General features: G+C 33.4%; 1 protein-coding gene across 1 annotated transcript; it reads right to left on the bottom strand.

Annotated features, from left to right (window-relative positions):
• Nucleotides 1–526: 526 nt before the first annotated feature.
• Nucleotides 527–1,369, bottom strand: LOC120081726 (uncharacterized). The gene has a single exon (XM_039036825.2). It carries the CDS (start codon nucleotides 1,255–1,257, stop codon nucleotides 715–717), a length of 543 nt encoding a protein of 180 aa, XP_038892753.1. The 5' UTR covers nucleotides 1,258–1,369; the 3' UTR covers nucleotides 527–714.
• Between the last annotated feature and the right edge of the window lie 14,626 nt (nucleotides 1,370–15,995).

Raw genomic sequence — 15,995 nt, forward strand, 5'->3', positions numbered from 1 at the left:
CTGACTGTTCGCTGCTGTCAAATTTTACCTAACGGGGGGTAGCAGTTCCAACCGTTTCCAACCATTTTTACCATATAAGAATAAGTAATAAAAATGGTTATTGAACAAGTTTGTTTCTTAAAAATGAGAAACGAAAATAAAAAATGAGAAACATGAATGTTATCAAATGAGTCCTAAAGGACTTAAAGCATTCGAAATATGATACACATTCCTGAGTCCTAAAGGACTTAAAGCATTCGAGATATGATACACATTCCTACTTCATCTTTCCGCAAACCCTTATCCCATTCTTCTTCCTATGTGTGCATCCTTCCCTCGGATTCATCGTCTCAACTACTAAATTAATTTTTTTTTTCCTTATATATACTCTTCATAATACAATTTAAAAATCTCCACGATCATACATGTTTTTAAGTTAAGCTTTTCTTTAAGAGCTATGGTAATACATCCTCAACCAATAGATTTGAAGTAACTAAAAATAAAGGATTATCCATGCAACCATTTAAAAAGAGAAGATGACAAGATATACAAAAATAGGTATACATATAATAGTAGAACATTGGGGAAAGGATTTATTAAGAAAAACTTACAAATATGATCTTAATTATACTATGACCAATTCCAATGAAAGGGTTCAACAACCATTTAAGGTAAAATACCACAAAATTAATCTCAACCCTACCACATCAAGAAACTGTAAATTAAGAAACATTCTCAAACCTCTTTCACATTCACCACCACACTCCCTCCATTACCCACCTCTTTCACCTCCTTGATCTTCTCCTTCACTCCCTCCTCTTTCACTTCCTTATTTTCGGTCGCCGCCTCCTCCTCCTCGACCTCGAATGCGTCGACCGGGTAAGCCCTAGAGAGCCCCGCGGGGATCTGAAAGGTAATATTCCCGGTCGGGGGGTCGTCGACGTAGATCTCGGACAAAGTGAGCCAAACCAAAACCTCCTTGGCTTTAACACCAGTCAAATTCTTGACTTTATTCTTCTCCACATTGGCAGTGACTTCTTTGGCATAGCTCACTTGCTTCCCAATCTTGTGGAATTTGTGGGTTATGGCTTTCTTTTGCTTCATCCAAACAAAGCCAGTCTCCTTCACATAGCCACATTCTATTATGTCCTTCAATGGCAAAAGCCCATTTGGAAGCCCCACTTCTTTCAGAAGAAGCTTTGTTTTCTCTTGTGAGATCTTGTCACCATAGTAGACTTCATCAGCTTTGGCTTTCAGCTCTTCTGTAATGAGAGGCATTTTTCCTTTTTGTTTTGTGTTCTTTTGTTGTGGGAAAAAAAAAAAAGACCAGTGTGGGTGTTTTTTTGTTGAATTGGGTTTGATTTGCTTTTTGGGGTTTGGAATGGAGGTGACTTGGGGTTATAAATATAGTGTTTTTTTTTGTATCTAGCCTTAAGTTTTGAGGAAATTACCAATAATGTCATTAAATATTTAGAAATTGCAAATATAATTTGGAATTTTTATATAAATTAATCAAATTTTTAGTTATTCTGAGCAAAGTTGTGTAGATAAAGACATCTAATATGTTGTTTAGGCATATCATGAAGTATATAACTACATTTTAAAAGAATTGCAAATATAGAAAAAAATCTATCACTGATGGACTCAATCGCTAATAGATTCCTATTAGTAATATAATCTATCACGATTGACTTTAAGAGCTAGATCTAAATTTTATTATATTTGTAAATTCTTTTGCTTTTTGTTATACATATTAATACTTTTAAGTCTGATTGCTATATTTGTACCTGTTCTTTTTAAGGATAAAAATCTTCATCTCTCACCTACTTTTTTCGAGGTTGGAGACTCTTGATCTGTCACTCCATATAAGTCTCCTTCAACCGTTTAAAAGTGCATATATATATTTGAAATGCATCAATTATTGTGATTACATTAAAGTTTAGAGATTAAAATAAAGTTTTCAACTTCACATATTTTTTCGGAAGGTTTCCGAAACACAACCTCAATATAGCTGGAATTATTCCATAAATGTTAAGCATATACTTAAACCATGAAGTTTCTATTTATTGGGTTACTACGTGTGTGTGTATATATATATTAGTTTTGTTGGTATAAAGGTGTTGTATATATTTTATTTAACATGTTAATATAATTTCTAAAAGAATTAACAATACTCATGTGAGGTAAAGATGACAAATAAACAAAAATTATGAAATAAATCAAATTAATTTTAAAATGAGGGTATAAAGGTAATAAAATAATTATGAAGCAAAAATTTTAAATTTTTTAAAAATATTTTAAATATCATTTACAATAGTCAAATCGAATTATTCATTTTGTATATTACGGAATTTTTGATTCGATTCTTCAACTTTTAATTATACTAAAAACAAGTTACAATGAAGAGTAAAAAGGTTACTTTTAAAGAAATAGGAAGAATAATAAAATTTTAACCTGTTTTACAGGCATTAAATATTCCTTGTTAGGGGCAACTTGGGAAATATGGTGGGTGAGGTTTTAATGCATTTGTAGGCTAAGGAAAGCAATGGAATATGGAGGACCTTCCAACTTTTATTATGCCTCATGTCAGGTCCATAATCTTTTATATCTATAATAAATCTTTATAAATAAAAGGGGCAGATTGGTTCAACTACCAAAAATAATGTAACCAATCTTGAAAATGGTGAAGGGGTAAAATATATATATATATATATATATATATATATATATATTCGTTCTCTTTATTATTATTATTTTTTAAATGAATCTTAGTTAATATATCTAGGTGCTCTTGCAATATCAATTTAACCCTAACTAATGTTGCTTATTTCTGATAGCCTAGGGAGTGATTAATCTAACAAGGTGATTCATTGAAATATATGTTTGTAATTTTCCCCCAATTTTCTTATCATTTCATTTCATCAATTGACAATGAAAGATGTAGATCGACCATATATCTCATAAACATTGTGAGGTCCGTTAATTTTTTCATTATAGATCCTCAACACACTCTATGTAACTGGTACCTTTTTTTGTGCACCATTCTCCTATCATATTCAAATTTTTGTTCTTGAGTCGATTATGGCTTGGTCTTCATGGGCTCTAATACTAAATCAAATAACATGAGGTTTCATCTCAAAACCATCTCAAAACCAAATAGCCTATTTAGACTTTATAAGTTCTGATACCATATATTTTATACTTTCGTGTAATATAGTACCAATGCATATGAAATCCAAATGAACATTTGGTCCAAAAAAATTAACTATCTAAGAATGATGAACCCAACGGGACTTCACAATATTTATAAGATATACGAGTTGCATCTTTCATTGTCAATTACTGTTGAGATGAAATCTTTTGTTATCTAGTATCGACAATGTATCCTCCATCCGCGTGTCACAACCTCCTAAAAATTATACATTTTGCTTTGTTTTTCTTTAATGCAACCATGGTACTATTTCAATCGAATTTTGTAAGGTTGGTTAGATGCTCGATTGATATATGTTACTTACTAAAATGCTTTCAAATTTGTTGTTACTTTCCATATAGAGATTTTTTTTCTCTAAAAATAGTACAATATATGATTTAAATCGTCTCCAAAAGCGTCATATATACTTTCAACTTTATTAATAACTTCCTAGCATGCTCTATGAGACTATGGCCATTACGGTAAAAGGCAACTTCTCATTAATATAAACCACTCTAATTTATGAAATGAAGTTTATAGCACTCAAGCACAGAAACCCATATCTTTCACTTTATATATACTTTTATCTTGTAAAAAAATATAATTAATAGATTTTTGTTTCAAAAGGTGATATAATATATTGCAAACAGGAAACTTCTTAATCTAAAGTCAAGGCACAACAAAAGAAACAAAGACAAAGGACGATCTCACATTTCGAGTCAAAACAAACTATTAAAACTACGACAAAAGAAACTATCCTATGCCTTTTTGGAGGTTTATCAAAGATTTAAATTTATCAACCATAGAATGACAATTGACCATTAAAAGAGACATCATCTTGACAGAACAACACTAAAGGAAGAGAAGAATCTGCGGTACTCTTACACAGCATAATTATAGAGATAGTTCAATCTATATAAAACGATACTTGGCATTCAATACGTAATTGAAGGAGGTATATATATATATATATAATTTTGTATTAGAGTTGGAGAATCCAATTATCAAGGTCCCTTTGGTAATCATTTTGTTTTTTAAATTAAGTCTATATCATCTATATTTCTTACTATGATTTGCATTTTTCTTAAGTACAATAGTTGAATTCTTACCCAAAATCCAAAAATAAAAATTACTTTTTGGAAGTTTTTTTTTAAATTCTCAAAATTTGGTAAAAAAAATAAATAATAAAAAAAGAAATTTGGGGATAAAAGTAGTATCCATATGCTTAATTTTTAAAATTAAAAACAAAACAAAATAATTACTCAACGGAGCCAAATAAGCTAGGCATCCAAATTCTTTTTAGAGTCCTATAATTAAACTACGTTTGTGTTATAAAACCATCAATAATGTAAATATCATTTTTGCTTTAAAATAAATTATTAATTAAAAAATAGTTACAAAAAATCAATCAAAGTTTATTAAACCGTCAATTTTAATCGTTTTGTTGATGATATTTTTGTAATTTTTCGTCCAGTTTAGTCAAGCTCCACATTTTCACTTGATTAACAAATAACAAAAATATCCAAAATAATTATATTTTTAAAAAGTCAATTAGAACTAACATAAAGATTTCAAAGGTTAGGAACTCGAATAAACATTTTGCAAAAAAATTGGCCGCTTAAGATTATAAATTTTTTAAAATTCTAATGGATTTCAAATGAATTGAAATATTGTTTATAATAATAGTAAAGAAAATAGTCTTGTTTTTTATGCTCAATAGGAAAAAGAAAATAGTCAAGAAATTGAACCACAACTATCAAATCATTTAAACATTCTCATACTTTTTTAGAACAGGTACTTAGAGGATTTAAATCACAAATCGAGATTTAAACCACAAACCTCTTGATTAATAACACACTTGAATGTTAATTGGGTTATGTTCGATGATAAATATTCTAATCCTTTAATATTCTTTAAATCAATGGAGATTAACAATCTATAATAATAAACTTTTTATTCTCTTTTCCTTTCCAATAACATCTTAGTACAAATTTTTAGTTACATCTATTTCAAATCGACAAAAAATATATATATATATATATATATTATTTCTCTTATTTTAAATCATGGATTTTAAGAAATTTTTTTTATACAATTAGCGATAAAAAATTTCATGTTAAAGCCCAAATTCATATAGGATATAAAATTTATAAATTTCTCAGTTTTATCTATATATGATCTCTGAATTTTCAGTTTTATACGTACATTTCTATAAATTTTAGATTTGTATTCAATAAATCTCTTACATATTAGAAAAATAATAAAAGTTGAATGTTCTATCATATATAGAGAGGTTAACTTTGTGTCTAAGTCTTATTGAATATTTATAAAAATTTTGAATATTCCTAAAACCTATCATGTATATAATGGAAAGTTTATTGAACAACTAGACATTTATAAAATCTTATTAGATGTATAGAGACACTCAATTTTAAAATATGTATGAACTAAACTCGTAATCTAACATTCATATAAAAATAAATTTTAATGCATTAATATTATAAATTTGTCCCCTAAATATATTTGAAAGAAAAATGAAACTAGTTATATTTACTATAAATAGCTCCCTTCGTATTTTCTCAATATACACCAACAAATATTAAAAAATATCTCTCTCGTTAGCTCTTTGAAGAGTAATTAACCAAAACATAATTTTTTTTTGTGGTTGTAGAATTTTGAGCTCAATTTTTTAGTGCAAAATAGTTTAAACTATACACATACAATGTCTCAATTGAATTGTTGTAACTTGGAGGGGACAAGACATAGAATATCTACTGCACCGATGATTGATATACATAAATTTAATATTATATTGCAAAGGACTTGAATCTCCTTACAGAAAGTGAGATATCTATGTCTCAACCAAATTGTTTACGTGTTTGAATCTCAATATTTACTCTATTTTTCTTTGTTATTTGTAATTCTCCAACAATTTTTTTAGTTCAACATATAAAGAGAGTTCGACAAAAATTCAGAACGTATGACCTTTCAGTCGATGTATATGTCTAAATTAGCTAACTAGCCTTAAATTTGTACAGTAGACACATATTGAAATGACATTTTCCAAATTTAAAGGTCTCTCATGTCCACTTGCATCTAGATATAACTGCGAGCTTCAGACAATCGGAGCGGTGGTATTTAATATATTTCTTCTAGCTGAGGTCGGGTTAAAATAGTCTTTTAATATTAGTAGATTTTGATTTTCTTATATTTTTAAAAGTCTAATTTTAGTTTATAAATTTTTAACAAATTATCTTTAATGTTTGAAAGTTAATTTTTATCGAAATTCATTAAATAATATAATAATTTTCATACAATAAAATTCAATATATGAATATATTTTAAAATTTTTTAGTGAAAATACTAGTAGACAATAATAGTTGGTCAAATTACCATTTTGAATTTTGAAATTTGTTTAATTTAAGTCTTTTTTGCTTCTAACTGTCAAATTTTACCCTTTTTACTTTCAATAAATTTTGAATTTAGTGTCTGAAAATTAATTTCTATCAAAATTGGTTAAATAATAATATATTGAATTTAGTGTTTGGAAGTTAATTTCTATAGAGTTTGGTTAAATAATAATTGTTTTCATATTAGAATAATATATTGTGTGGAACACATATCCAACATTTATAGTGAAAAGACTAATAAATAATAAATAAAAAAAATTAAAAAACAACTAATAACTAGTATTAAAGACTAAATTTAAAATTTATGAAACATACAAAAACTAAAAATGTATATTTTAACATATAAAAATTAAAATTGAATAAGTTTTAAAATACTGAACAAAAATAGTATTTTAATTTAAAGAGGGTTTAAAAATCAACAATAACTTAAAATAAATATACAGATTAAATTTAAAATTTATTAAAAATACTTAGACTAAAATGAAGTATTTGAAAATATGAAGATTAAAAATTAAACAACTTGAAAATTATAGGGAACTAAAATAATATTTTAATGTGCATCCCTTTACTCCTAAAATAAATGTATGAGGTTGTCCAGAAAAAATAATGATAAATAAAATAAATGCATGAGGTTGTTGCAACTTCCTAATTTAATTTTCTTCAACCTCTTTTATTATTATTGTGCAGTAAAATGAGTCTAGTTTGGCTATAAATGACATTTTTTAGATGGTCGAAAATTTGAATTTTCATATTCTATCAATGATAGATTTCTATCAGTTTCTATTATGGATAAACTGATAGACTTCTATTAGCATCTATCAGTGGTAGATTTGTATCAATTTCTATCATTGATAGATGCTGATAAGAATGTCTATCACAACTATAATTAAATTTTGTTATTTATATAAATATTTTTTCTTATTTTTTATTTTGTAAAATCTCCTTTTCTTTTACTGAGAAAAATTCAATTTCTTTTTAGTATAATTCGACAAAAAAAAATGTTGCTATAAGTTATAGTAAATATATAGTTATCTATTCTCAGCCATTTTAAGAATAGAACAATTTCAATAAATTTCATAGTGGTAGACTTAAAAGTAGAAATCAAGGATCACATAGATTTTAGAATTTTTAAAAAACAAATGGTAGAAGGTAGATTGAGCTATAACATTTTAAGGAACTATAAGGTCTCTTGGTATATATAGCTATGTAATCAACTCGAATTTTGGTTATGAAATGAAAACCGTATGTATACAAGGGGTCATAGCTTGTGAAAGATATACTAAAGATTCTTTACACATCTATTAAGTCATTTACAAACCTGAAGATTCCACCTCGAGCATTAGAGTGTACATAATTCACACCACACCGATTTTCAATGTTACTTATTATGCAAGGTATATTAAACTGAAGACGACACTAACTATTCCATAAGTTTCTTGAAGTATATACATAAATAACGGTAGAAGGTAGATATCTAAAAGTTTTTGAATAAATATCTCGTAAAAATGTTTTAGAAACATCTTATCATTTCCTTAGGCTCTAAAGAAATTCTAGACAAGAATATCTTCATATAAATAGCTAGGATATTATATATCAAAGAAGAAACTAGAATAATCCATTTGCTTGGGCTCCAATGATCCATACAGGTTATTTGATATAACTTAACCATGCATGTGGAGACATACAACTGGATCATGTTTAAGTAATAACCTGAACGGTTTGTAATAGATAGATAAGGTTGGGTATCTTATTCTAATGACACTATGGATATGACCCACTTTATAATTGTTACAATTGTTGTAAAATGTTACAAATGATTCATGTGAAGACATTTGAGTAGAGGGTATCCTATACAAAAAGTTTGTATAAGACTGAACCACGAAGTGAATAGTCCCGCTTTATAACATCGTTGCTAGAAGAGACTTACATTTCATCAGGATGACCATAGGTGACTTGACCTTAATCTTGAGTGAGATATGAACTCCTGCCTATGAGGCCGGTCCTTTGATTTCCAATAGTGAGAATGGCCAGTTTCGCTAACTCAATATGCTTACCATTTTGAGACTTCATCCGATTCGAAAGCTGGGAAAACAGTTATACAAGAAGAAATTCACTCATTCCCTTTTTTAGGGTAATTAGATCAATTGCTCCCTTAAGGGCTAATTTCGGGTCTTGAACATGAAGGAACTCTTAAACAAGAGTGTCCATGATTGGAAGCGGATCTTTCCAATTTCATTATGACAAAATTACCACACATACACTCTAACAAATAAATATGCATTGTAACACTAATTACAGGCATGTTTTAACAAAAAATATACAAAAAATTGAGTAAACGTACCAGTTGAAGACAATCTTCACTAAAACTCAGTCCAGCGGAAGCAAACTTCTCTATGCTTCTTATCGCCCAGCAATCAATCGCCTAACAGCACCACCGTCGTCTACACGATCAACAGCGCACGAACCAACAACAACCGGGGATGACACCACCACTCGAAGCCCTCGGTATTCTCAGAGTGAGAATCCAAATGGTGGACTTTGATGGAATTGGTAGAGGGAGGAGGAAAAGACGATTGTGTAGTACGAGAAAGAAAGTGGGAGAAAGTAGAACACTATCATATAGTTGGATGCTTGTCGTTTAGAAAAGGTACATGATCGTGTTGGTTTTGCTAAGCGATCATCTAGCAAACGGTAAGCAATCGTTTAGGTCTGCTCGGTGCGCTAAGCGAACGTTTAGCAAAGGTAAGCGATCGTTTAGTGCACGGGTGTGCAATCGTTTAGGACGATGGGCGCTATTGCATAGGTTCTCAACGCTAAGCGATCGTATGGAACACACCGTGAGCGAATTTTCGGACGTCTTACAAAATGAAAACAATTTTCATTTTTATTCTTCAGTTACAAGAACCGAATGTGATCTTCCCACTTTCACACGATTTCGTAGAAATTCTCGGCCAATTATCTCATAACCGCCTAATTAATTAATTAATTAATATAACCATATTATATTCTTAACCTATAGTTTGATATCATATATTTACTATAGTAATTTCTCCTCTACTTGATATAAATCATATTTATATCTAATTTTCTCCAAAATAATGTATATCATACATTTAGTCAATTATATCATATATAATTAACCAGTTCAATTATATCATATATAATCGAACTCCCTCTTGTCAATTTGAACATTTCAAACTGACCCAAAAACTGATTCTCAACTTTATCCAAGCTACCAAGAGGTCCTTGTGGACCTATGGCTCGAAGTTTCAACGGTACGTGAATAGCTGACTAAACTCTTTAGCCACGAGATCCACCATCCGTTAACTGTAAAACATTCCACTAAAGAACAACATCTGAACTCTTCTTACCACAGATATTTTTCTGTGTCCATCAGATATAACCAATCATGAGTACGATGACTCTTAACAGATGCTCGTAAGTACAGCTGAGCCAATTTTTCGTTTTTCCCCTGTAGTTACATCTCACTCTTTAAGTACCACTAATTCATCTAATGAACAATACAACATAGTCCAACTATGTGTGAACACCTTTCAGGCTAGGGGAAGGTGTGGCACCACATCATTCAAGCCCTGGTATCAACCCTTAAGGGAGATATCTATCTACTTACTCCTGCTTTGGGGAAGGAGTGAATTCCATATTGTGTAGCTGAGTTTCCAGCTCCCAAATTAGACGAATCCCCAAAGTAGTAGGTTTGAGTCGGCGACCTAGCTACTCGCACCCATGCAAATCAAAGAGCTGCCCTCAATGGCAGGAGTTCCCAACTCACTCAGGATTGAGGTCATGTTACCTATGGTCATCCTAGTGAAGTGAAGTCTCTGTCATGAACGGTGTTATATAACGAGACGTTAACACTTCGTGGTCAGGTCTTATACAAACTCTTTGTATAGGACGCCCCTGCTCGCATGTCCCCTACACGGATGATCAGGATCAGACCATCTATGAAAAGTCATAACACTTGTGACCATTCCACAAAGCGGGTCACATCCGTAGCGTTACCAGGATCTAAATCCATATACTACAAACCATTTTGGTTATCACTTAAGACATGATCCACTTGTATGTCACTACATACATGCTTAAGTTACATCTAGATAACCAGGGATTTTAGGTTTATTGGTGTATGGTAAAGCAACTAAAACGTTCAAATGAGCAAAATCAAGATGTGAAGTAAATATTATATATTATACATCACAAGCGTTCGTACAAACTGATTACAAACTACAAGACACGATACTTTAGGACATGAACTCCAACAATCTCCCACTTGTCCTAAAGCGAAGTGGGGTGTACAAAAACTAGTACAAAAAAACAAACTAGGGCATAAAAGCCTAGTACAAGAAAATCTCTCACTTACCCTAGTCCAGCCACGGGCGATCTTGTAGACCCATGCTCTGAAGGTGACCTCAAACACTGTAGCCGTGAGAGCCTTCATAAACAGGTAAGTAACATTGTGCTCCGAAACAATCTTCGTGACAATCACGTCCCCTCGATACACTATCTCCGGATTAGGTGATACTTCCGCTCTATGTGTTTGTTGTGCCTGTGACTCCTAGGCTCCTTGAGTTCGCCACTACCCCACTATTATCACAATAGAGGGTAATGGGCCTAGACATATCTGGAACAATTTCTAGTTCTGTCAAGAACTTCCTGAGTCAGATGACCTCCTTAGCAGCTTCGCAAGCCGCTACGTACTCCGCCTCCATAGTGAAGTCGGCGATGCACCCCTACTTAGTGCTTCACCACACTACAGCTCCTCCGTTAAGAGTAAAGACTGACCCTGACGTGGACTTGCGAGAGTCCCTATCAGTCTGAAAGTCAAAATCCGTGTATCCAGTAAGGACCAAATCCCCAAATTCATACACGAGCATGTAGTCCCTCGTTTTCCAAAAATACTTGAGGATATTCTTCACTGCTATTTAGTGACCCTGGCCTGGGTTAGATTGATACCTACTAACTATGCCCATAGCATAGCAGATGTTTGGTCTGAAGGATCTCATATTGAAGAGTTCCATGAGTGCATTCGGATCACTCCTATCTCACCGTGACCGAAATATATATAATACATTCAAACATACAATTATGCAAACAAACACTAATTATGGGCATGCTATGAGCAACAAAATAACAAGGAAAAGAGTGCCATACCAGTTCAAGACGTTCTTCACACTTCAGCACTCAAAGCAACGAAAAACCTCCACGTCATCAAGTCCAGCAACAGCGTCAACAATAGCAGCACGAACAACTGCGAACACGAACGCCGGGGGGACGACACCGCTAGTAACGAGCCCCAACCAAAGGTTGGTCTTTGGTGAATTTGGTAGAGGAAGGAGGAAAACCAGATCATGTAGGCAATAAGCAAGTGGGAGGGAAGAAGGCGCTAGCGTATAGCAAAATGCTTATCGTTTAGGAGAAGCTACACGATCGTGTAGATTTTACTGAACGATCATTTAGAAAAAGGTATACGATCGTTTAACAAAATCGGTACACTATACGATCGTTTAGAAAAGTTATGTGATCGTGTAAGAACAAGTGTGCGATCGTTTAGGCGCAAGGACGGTCGTTTAGGCGCGAGGCAACTATCGTATAGGCTTTCGAAAATCTTAAGCGATCGTTTTATCTTTTCACCATCGCGTGCTTGCGAATTCTTTTGGGCAATGACGATAGACTCTTCAAAAATGAAACAATTTCATCTTTATTTCATCAGTTACAATAACCAACTCATTCCCACTAACCCATGTCCAAACGTAAAATTTGGATTAATTATCATATAATTAATCAACTAATTAATTAATAAATATAATCATATTATATTTTTAACCTATAGTTTGATGTCACATATCTGCTATAGTATTTTCTCCTTTACTTGATATAAATCATATTTATATCTAATTTCCTCCAAAATAATGTATTTCATACATTTAGTCAATTATATCATATATAATTAACCAGTCCAATTATATCATATATAATCGAACTTCCTCTTGTCAATTTGAACATTTCAAATTAACCTAAACACTGATTCTCGACTTTATCCAAGCTATTTAGAGGACCTAATGGACCTGTGGCTCGAAGCTCCAACGGTCCGTGAATAGCTGATTAAACTCTTTAGCCACGAGATCCATCATCCGTTAACTACCAGACATTCCGCTAAAGACCAACACCTGAACTCTTTTTACCACAGATATATTTCTGTGTTCATCGGATATAACCAATCATGAGTACGATGACCTTCACAGATGCTCGTAAGTACAGTTGGGCCAAATTACCGTTTTGCCCCTGTAGTTACATCTCACTCATTAAGTACCACTGATTCCTCTAATGAACAATACAAAATAGTCCAACTATGTGTGAACACCTCTCGGGCCAAGAGAAGGTGTGTGGCGCCACATCATTCATGCTCTGGAATCAGCCCTTAAGGGAGCTATCTATCTACTTACCCCTGCCTCGGGGAAGGAGTGAATTCCATCTTGTGTAGCTGAGTTCCTAGCTTCCAAATCAGAGGAATCCCCAAAATGGTAGGTTTGAATCAGCGACCTGGCCACTCGCATCCATACAAATCAAAGGACAGCCCTCAATGGTAGGAGTTCTCAATTCACTCAGGATTGAGGTCATGTTACCTATTGTCATCCTAGTGAAGTGAAGTCTCTGTCATGAACATTTTTATATAACGAGACATTAATACTTCGTGGTCAGGTCTTATACAAACTCTTTGTATAGGACGTCCCCGCTTGCATGTCTCCAACACGAATGATCAGGATCAGACCATCTGTGACAAGTCACAACACTTGTGACCATTCCACAAAGCGGACCGCATCCGTAGTGTTACCAAGATAAAGTTTCCCTCTTATATCCATATACTACAGACCATTTTAGTTATCACTCAAGACATGATCCACTTGTATGTCACCACATACATGCTTGAGTCACATACAGATAACCAGGGATTTTATGTTTATTTGTTTGTGGTAAAGCAAATAAAACAAGTAACTGAGCAAAAAACAATATGTGAAGTAAATATCATATATTAACAATACAAGCGTTCGTACAAACTGTTTATAAACTACAACACACGAGACTTTAGGGCATCAACCCCAACATGGTCGAGTACAAAGCATCGCGTACATCAAACTGTCAATGGCAGACGCATATGGGACCCATCTCATTTCTTCAACCTCTTGAGGTGTCTTAGGACACATGTCCTTAAACAAAGTGATCATGCCTGAACGACAGTAGAACACCCCTCCACTGAATGAACTTTGCCAGTCTTCACCTCCAACCCGACCTGGAGAGAACATAGGGTAAGGGCTTGGCTTGTCAGAATATAATTCATATCTCTTTCGTCTGGTCAAGAAGGGGGAAAGCCCAGGGAATAGAACAGTGACTATTCTATTACATTACGGAGGCAAACGACTTGTTGGCTTGAGCAGAAGGCTAAGACAAAGTTGCTTTCTAAGTCAGTCAGTTATGGCTTTGCTCCATCTGATATGATCCTGGCGTGCATCCGGTTCGGTCAACAATAAGGTACAAACCGGATTTCTTAAATGGGCTTGAAGTTCCATTATCGTTAGGTCGAAGATCTCTACTAGGTTTAGTGCACTTTGGTAGTTACGAATGTTGTCGTAATCGAATGTATTTCTCATTCTACATTCTCTCTTACCAAGCTCTCGTACTCGCCAGGGTTGAGGAGGCAGTCCATGAGCTAATTGGGCTTTGAGATTGCGTATACGCGAAAAGAGCTCGCTTTCGACTTTCTACCTCGACGTTTTGTACCCGGTTCTGGTTCAAGAAAGGGTTTTATCGCCCCTCTTGAAGTACTGCATCGAGTACTTGAGCAACATCTTGTCAATGTACAATGGCTAAGACAGTGCTAGGACTTTGTTCTTATGATCCCGAAAGATCTATATACCTAGAACAAACTGAGCCTCTCCCAAATCTTTCATTTGGAATTAGAACGCTAGCCAGTTCTTAACTGCAGTCAGTAGACCTACAACATTCCCAATGAGTAGTATATCTTCTACATACAACACTAAGAATAATACTGAAGCATTAATGATCTTCTTGTAGACACAATGTTAATCAACATTCTGGTCAAAGCCATATGACTTGATCGCAGTATCAAACCGTATGTTCCAAGATCTAGACGCCTGTTTCAGCCCATAAATGGACCGATTCAGTTTGCAGACTTTTTGCTCTTTACCTTGGGCTTTGAATCCTTCGGATTACACCATGTAGATGGTCTCCTCAAGATTTTCATTCAGAAAGGTTATCTTGACGTCCATTTACCAAATCTCATAATTATAATAAGTTGCAATGGACAGGAGGATGCAGATCGACTTTAACATGGCAACAGGTGAGAAAGTCTCCTCATAGTCGACTCCCTCTACCTAGGTATAATCCTTTAACATAAGTCGAACCTTGAAGGTTTGTACCTTCCCATTAACACCCCGTTTACACTTGTAGATCCATTTACAAGCTATAGGTCTTACCTCATCAGGCTGATCTACAATCCCATACTGTGTTGAAGTACATCAACTTCATCTCGAGATCCATGGCCTTGACCCATTCATCCCGTTCAACATCCTCCATTGCCTTCTGATAAGACAACGGATCCTGAACGTCGTCATCTGCTACTATAGCAAAGATTTTCGTGAAACCCAGATGGCGAACAGGTAGGTTCGTAACCCTCCCACTGCGTCGAGATTCTCTCAACTCTAGAGGTAGAACCGACTTGCTAGATGAACTACCATCAACAACTCTTGCTGATGAAGTAGGCTCTTCAACAACTCTTGTTGAAGTTTCAGTAGTTTCATTGGAAAGTTCATCCAACACGACTTTGTGGACCGTGCTCCCTAATATGATCTTCCTCCAGAAAGGCTCCACCCGCTACCAAAACAAGGAGAAGTCATTTAAGTGCTAAGAATGTGAAAACTATGGACATTATCAAGTCGAATGTTTCAATTTTCTAAACAAATAGAATAGATATTATGTCGTAGCCGGGTCTAATGATGATTCTGATAAAAGTAGCAATGCAAAGGAATATGTCAAGGCTCTCATTAGTAACATCTCATCTAACACCTCGCTTTATGAAAATCCTGAGTACGATGCATTCATGGGAAGTGAAAATAGTGAAGATCATTGATAACACTCAAAATATGTTATCCGAGTGCATCTAATCTTGTCCGTTTATGATATTTAATGTGCTTAAATCTTTATATTTGTAAGACTTTGAGTAATACATTACACCCTCAATCCTTCTACAACATCAATTTTAGGTTTTTAGTTGAATATTTTGATAGAGTAATCATGAAAAATGCAAAAGCAATCAGAATCAATAAGCACTCTAATTAAACTTAATTTAAGTTTAAAAGCATACATGAAATATTCATTTCATA

Source organism: Benincasa hispida, chromosome 7 (assembly GCF_027475165.1).
Source record: "Benincasa hispida cultivar pf3 chromosome 7, pf3_genome.v1.1, whole genome shotgun sequence".
Lineage (NCBI taxonomy): Eukaryota > Viridiplantae > Streptophyta > Magnoliopsida > Cucurbitales > Cucurbitaceae > Benincasa > Benincasa hispida.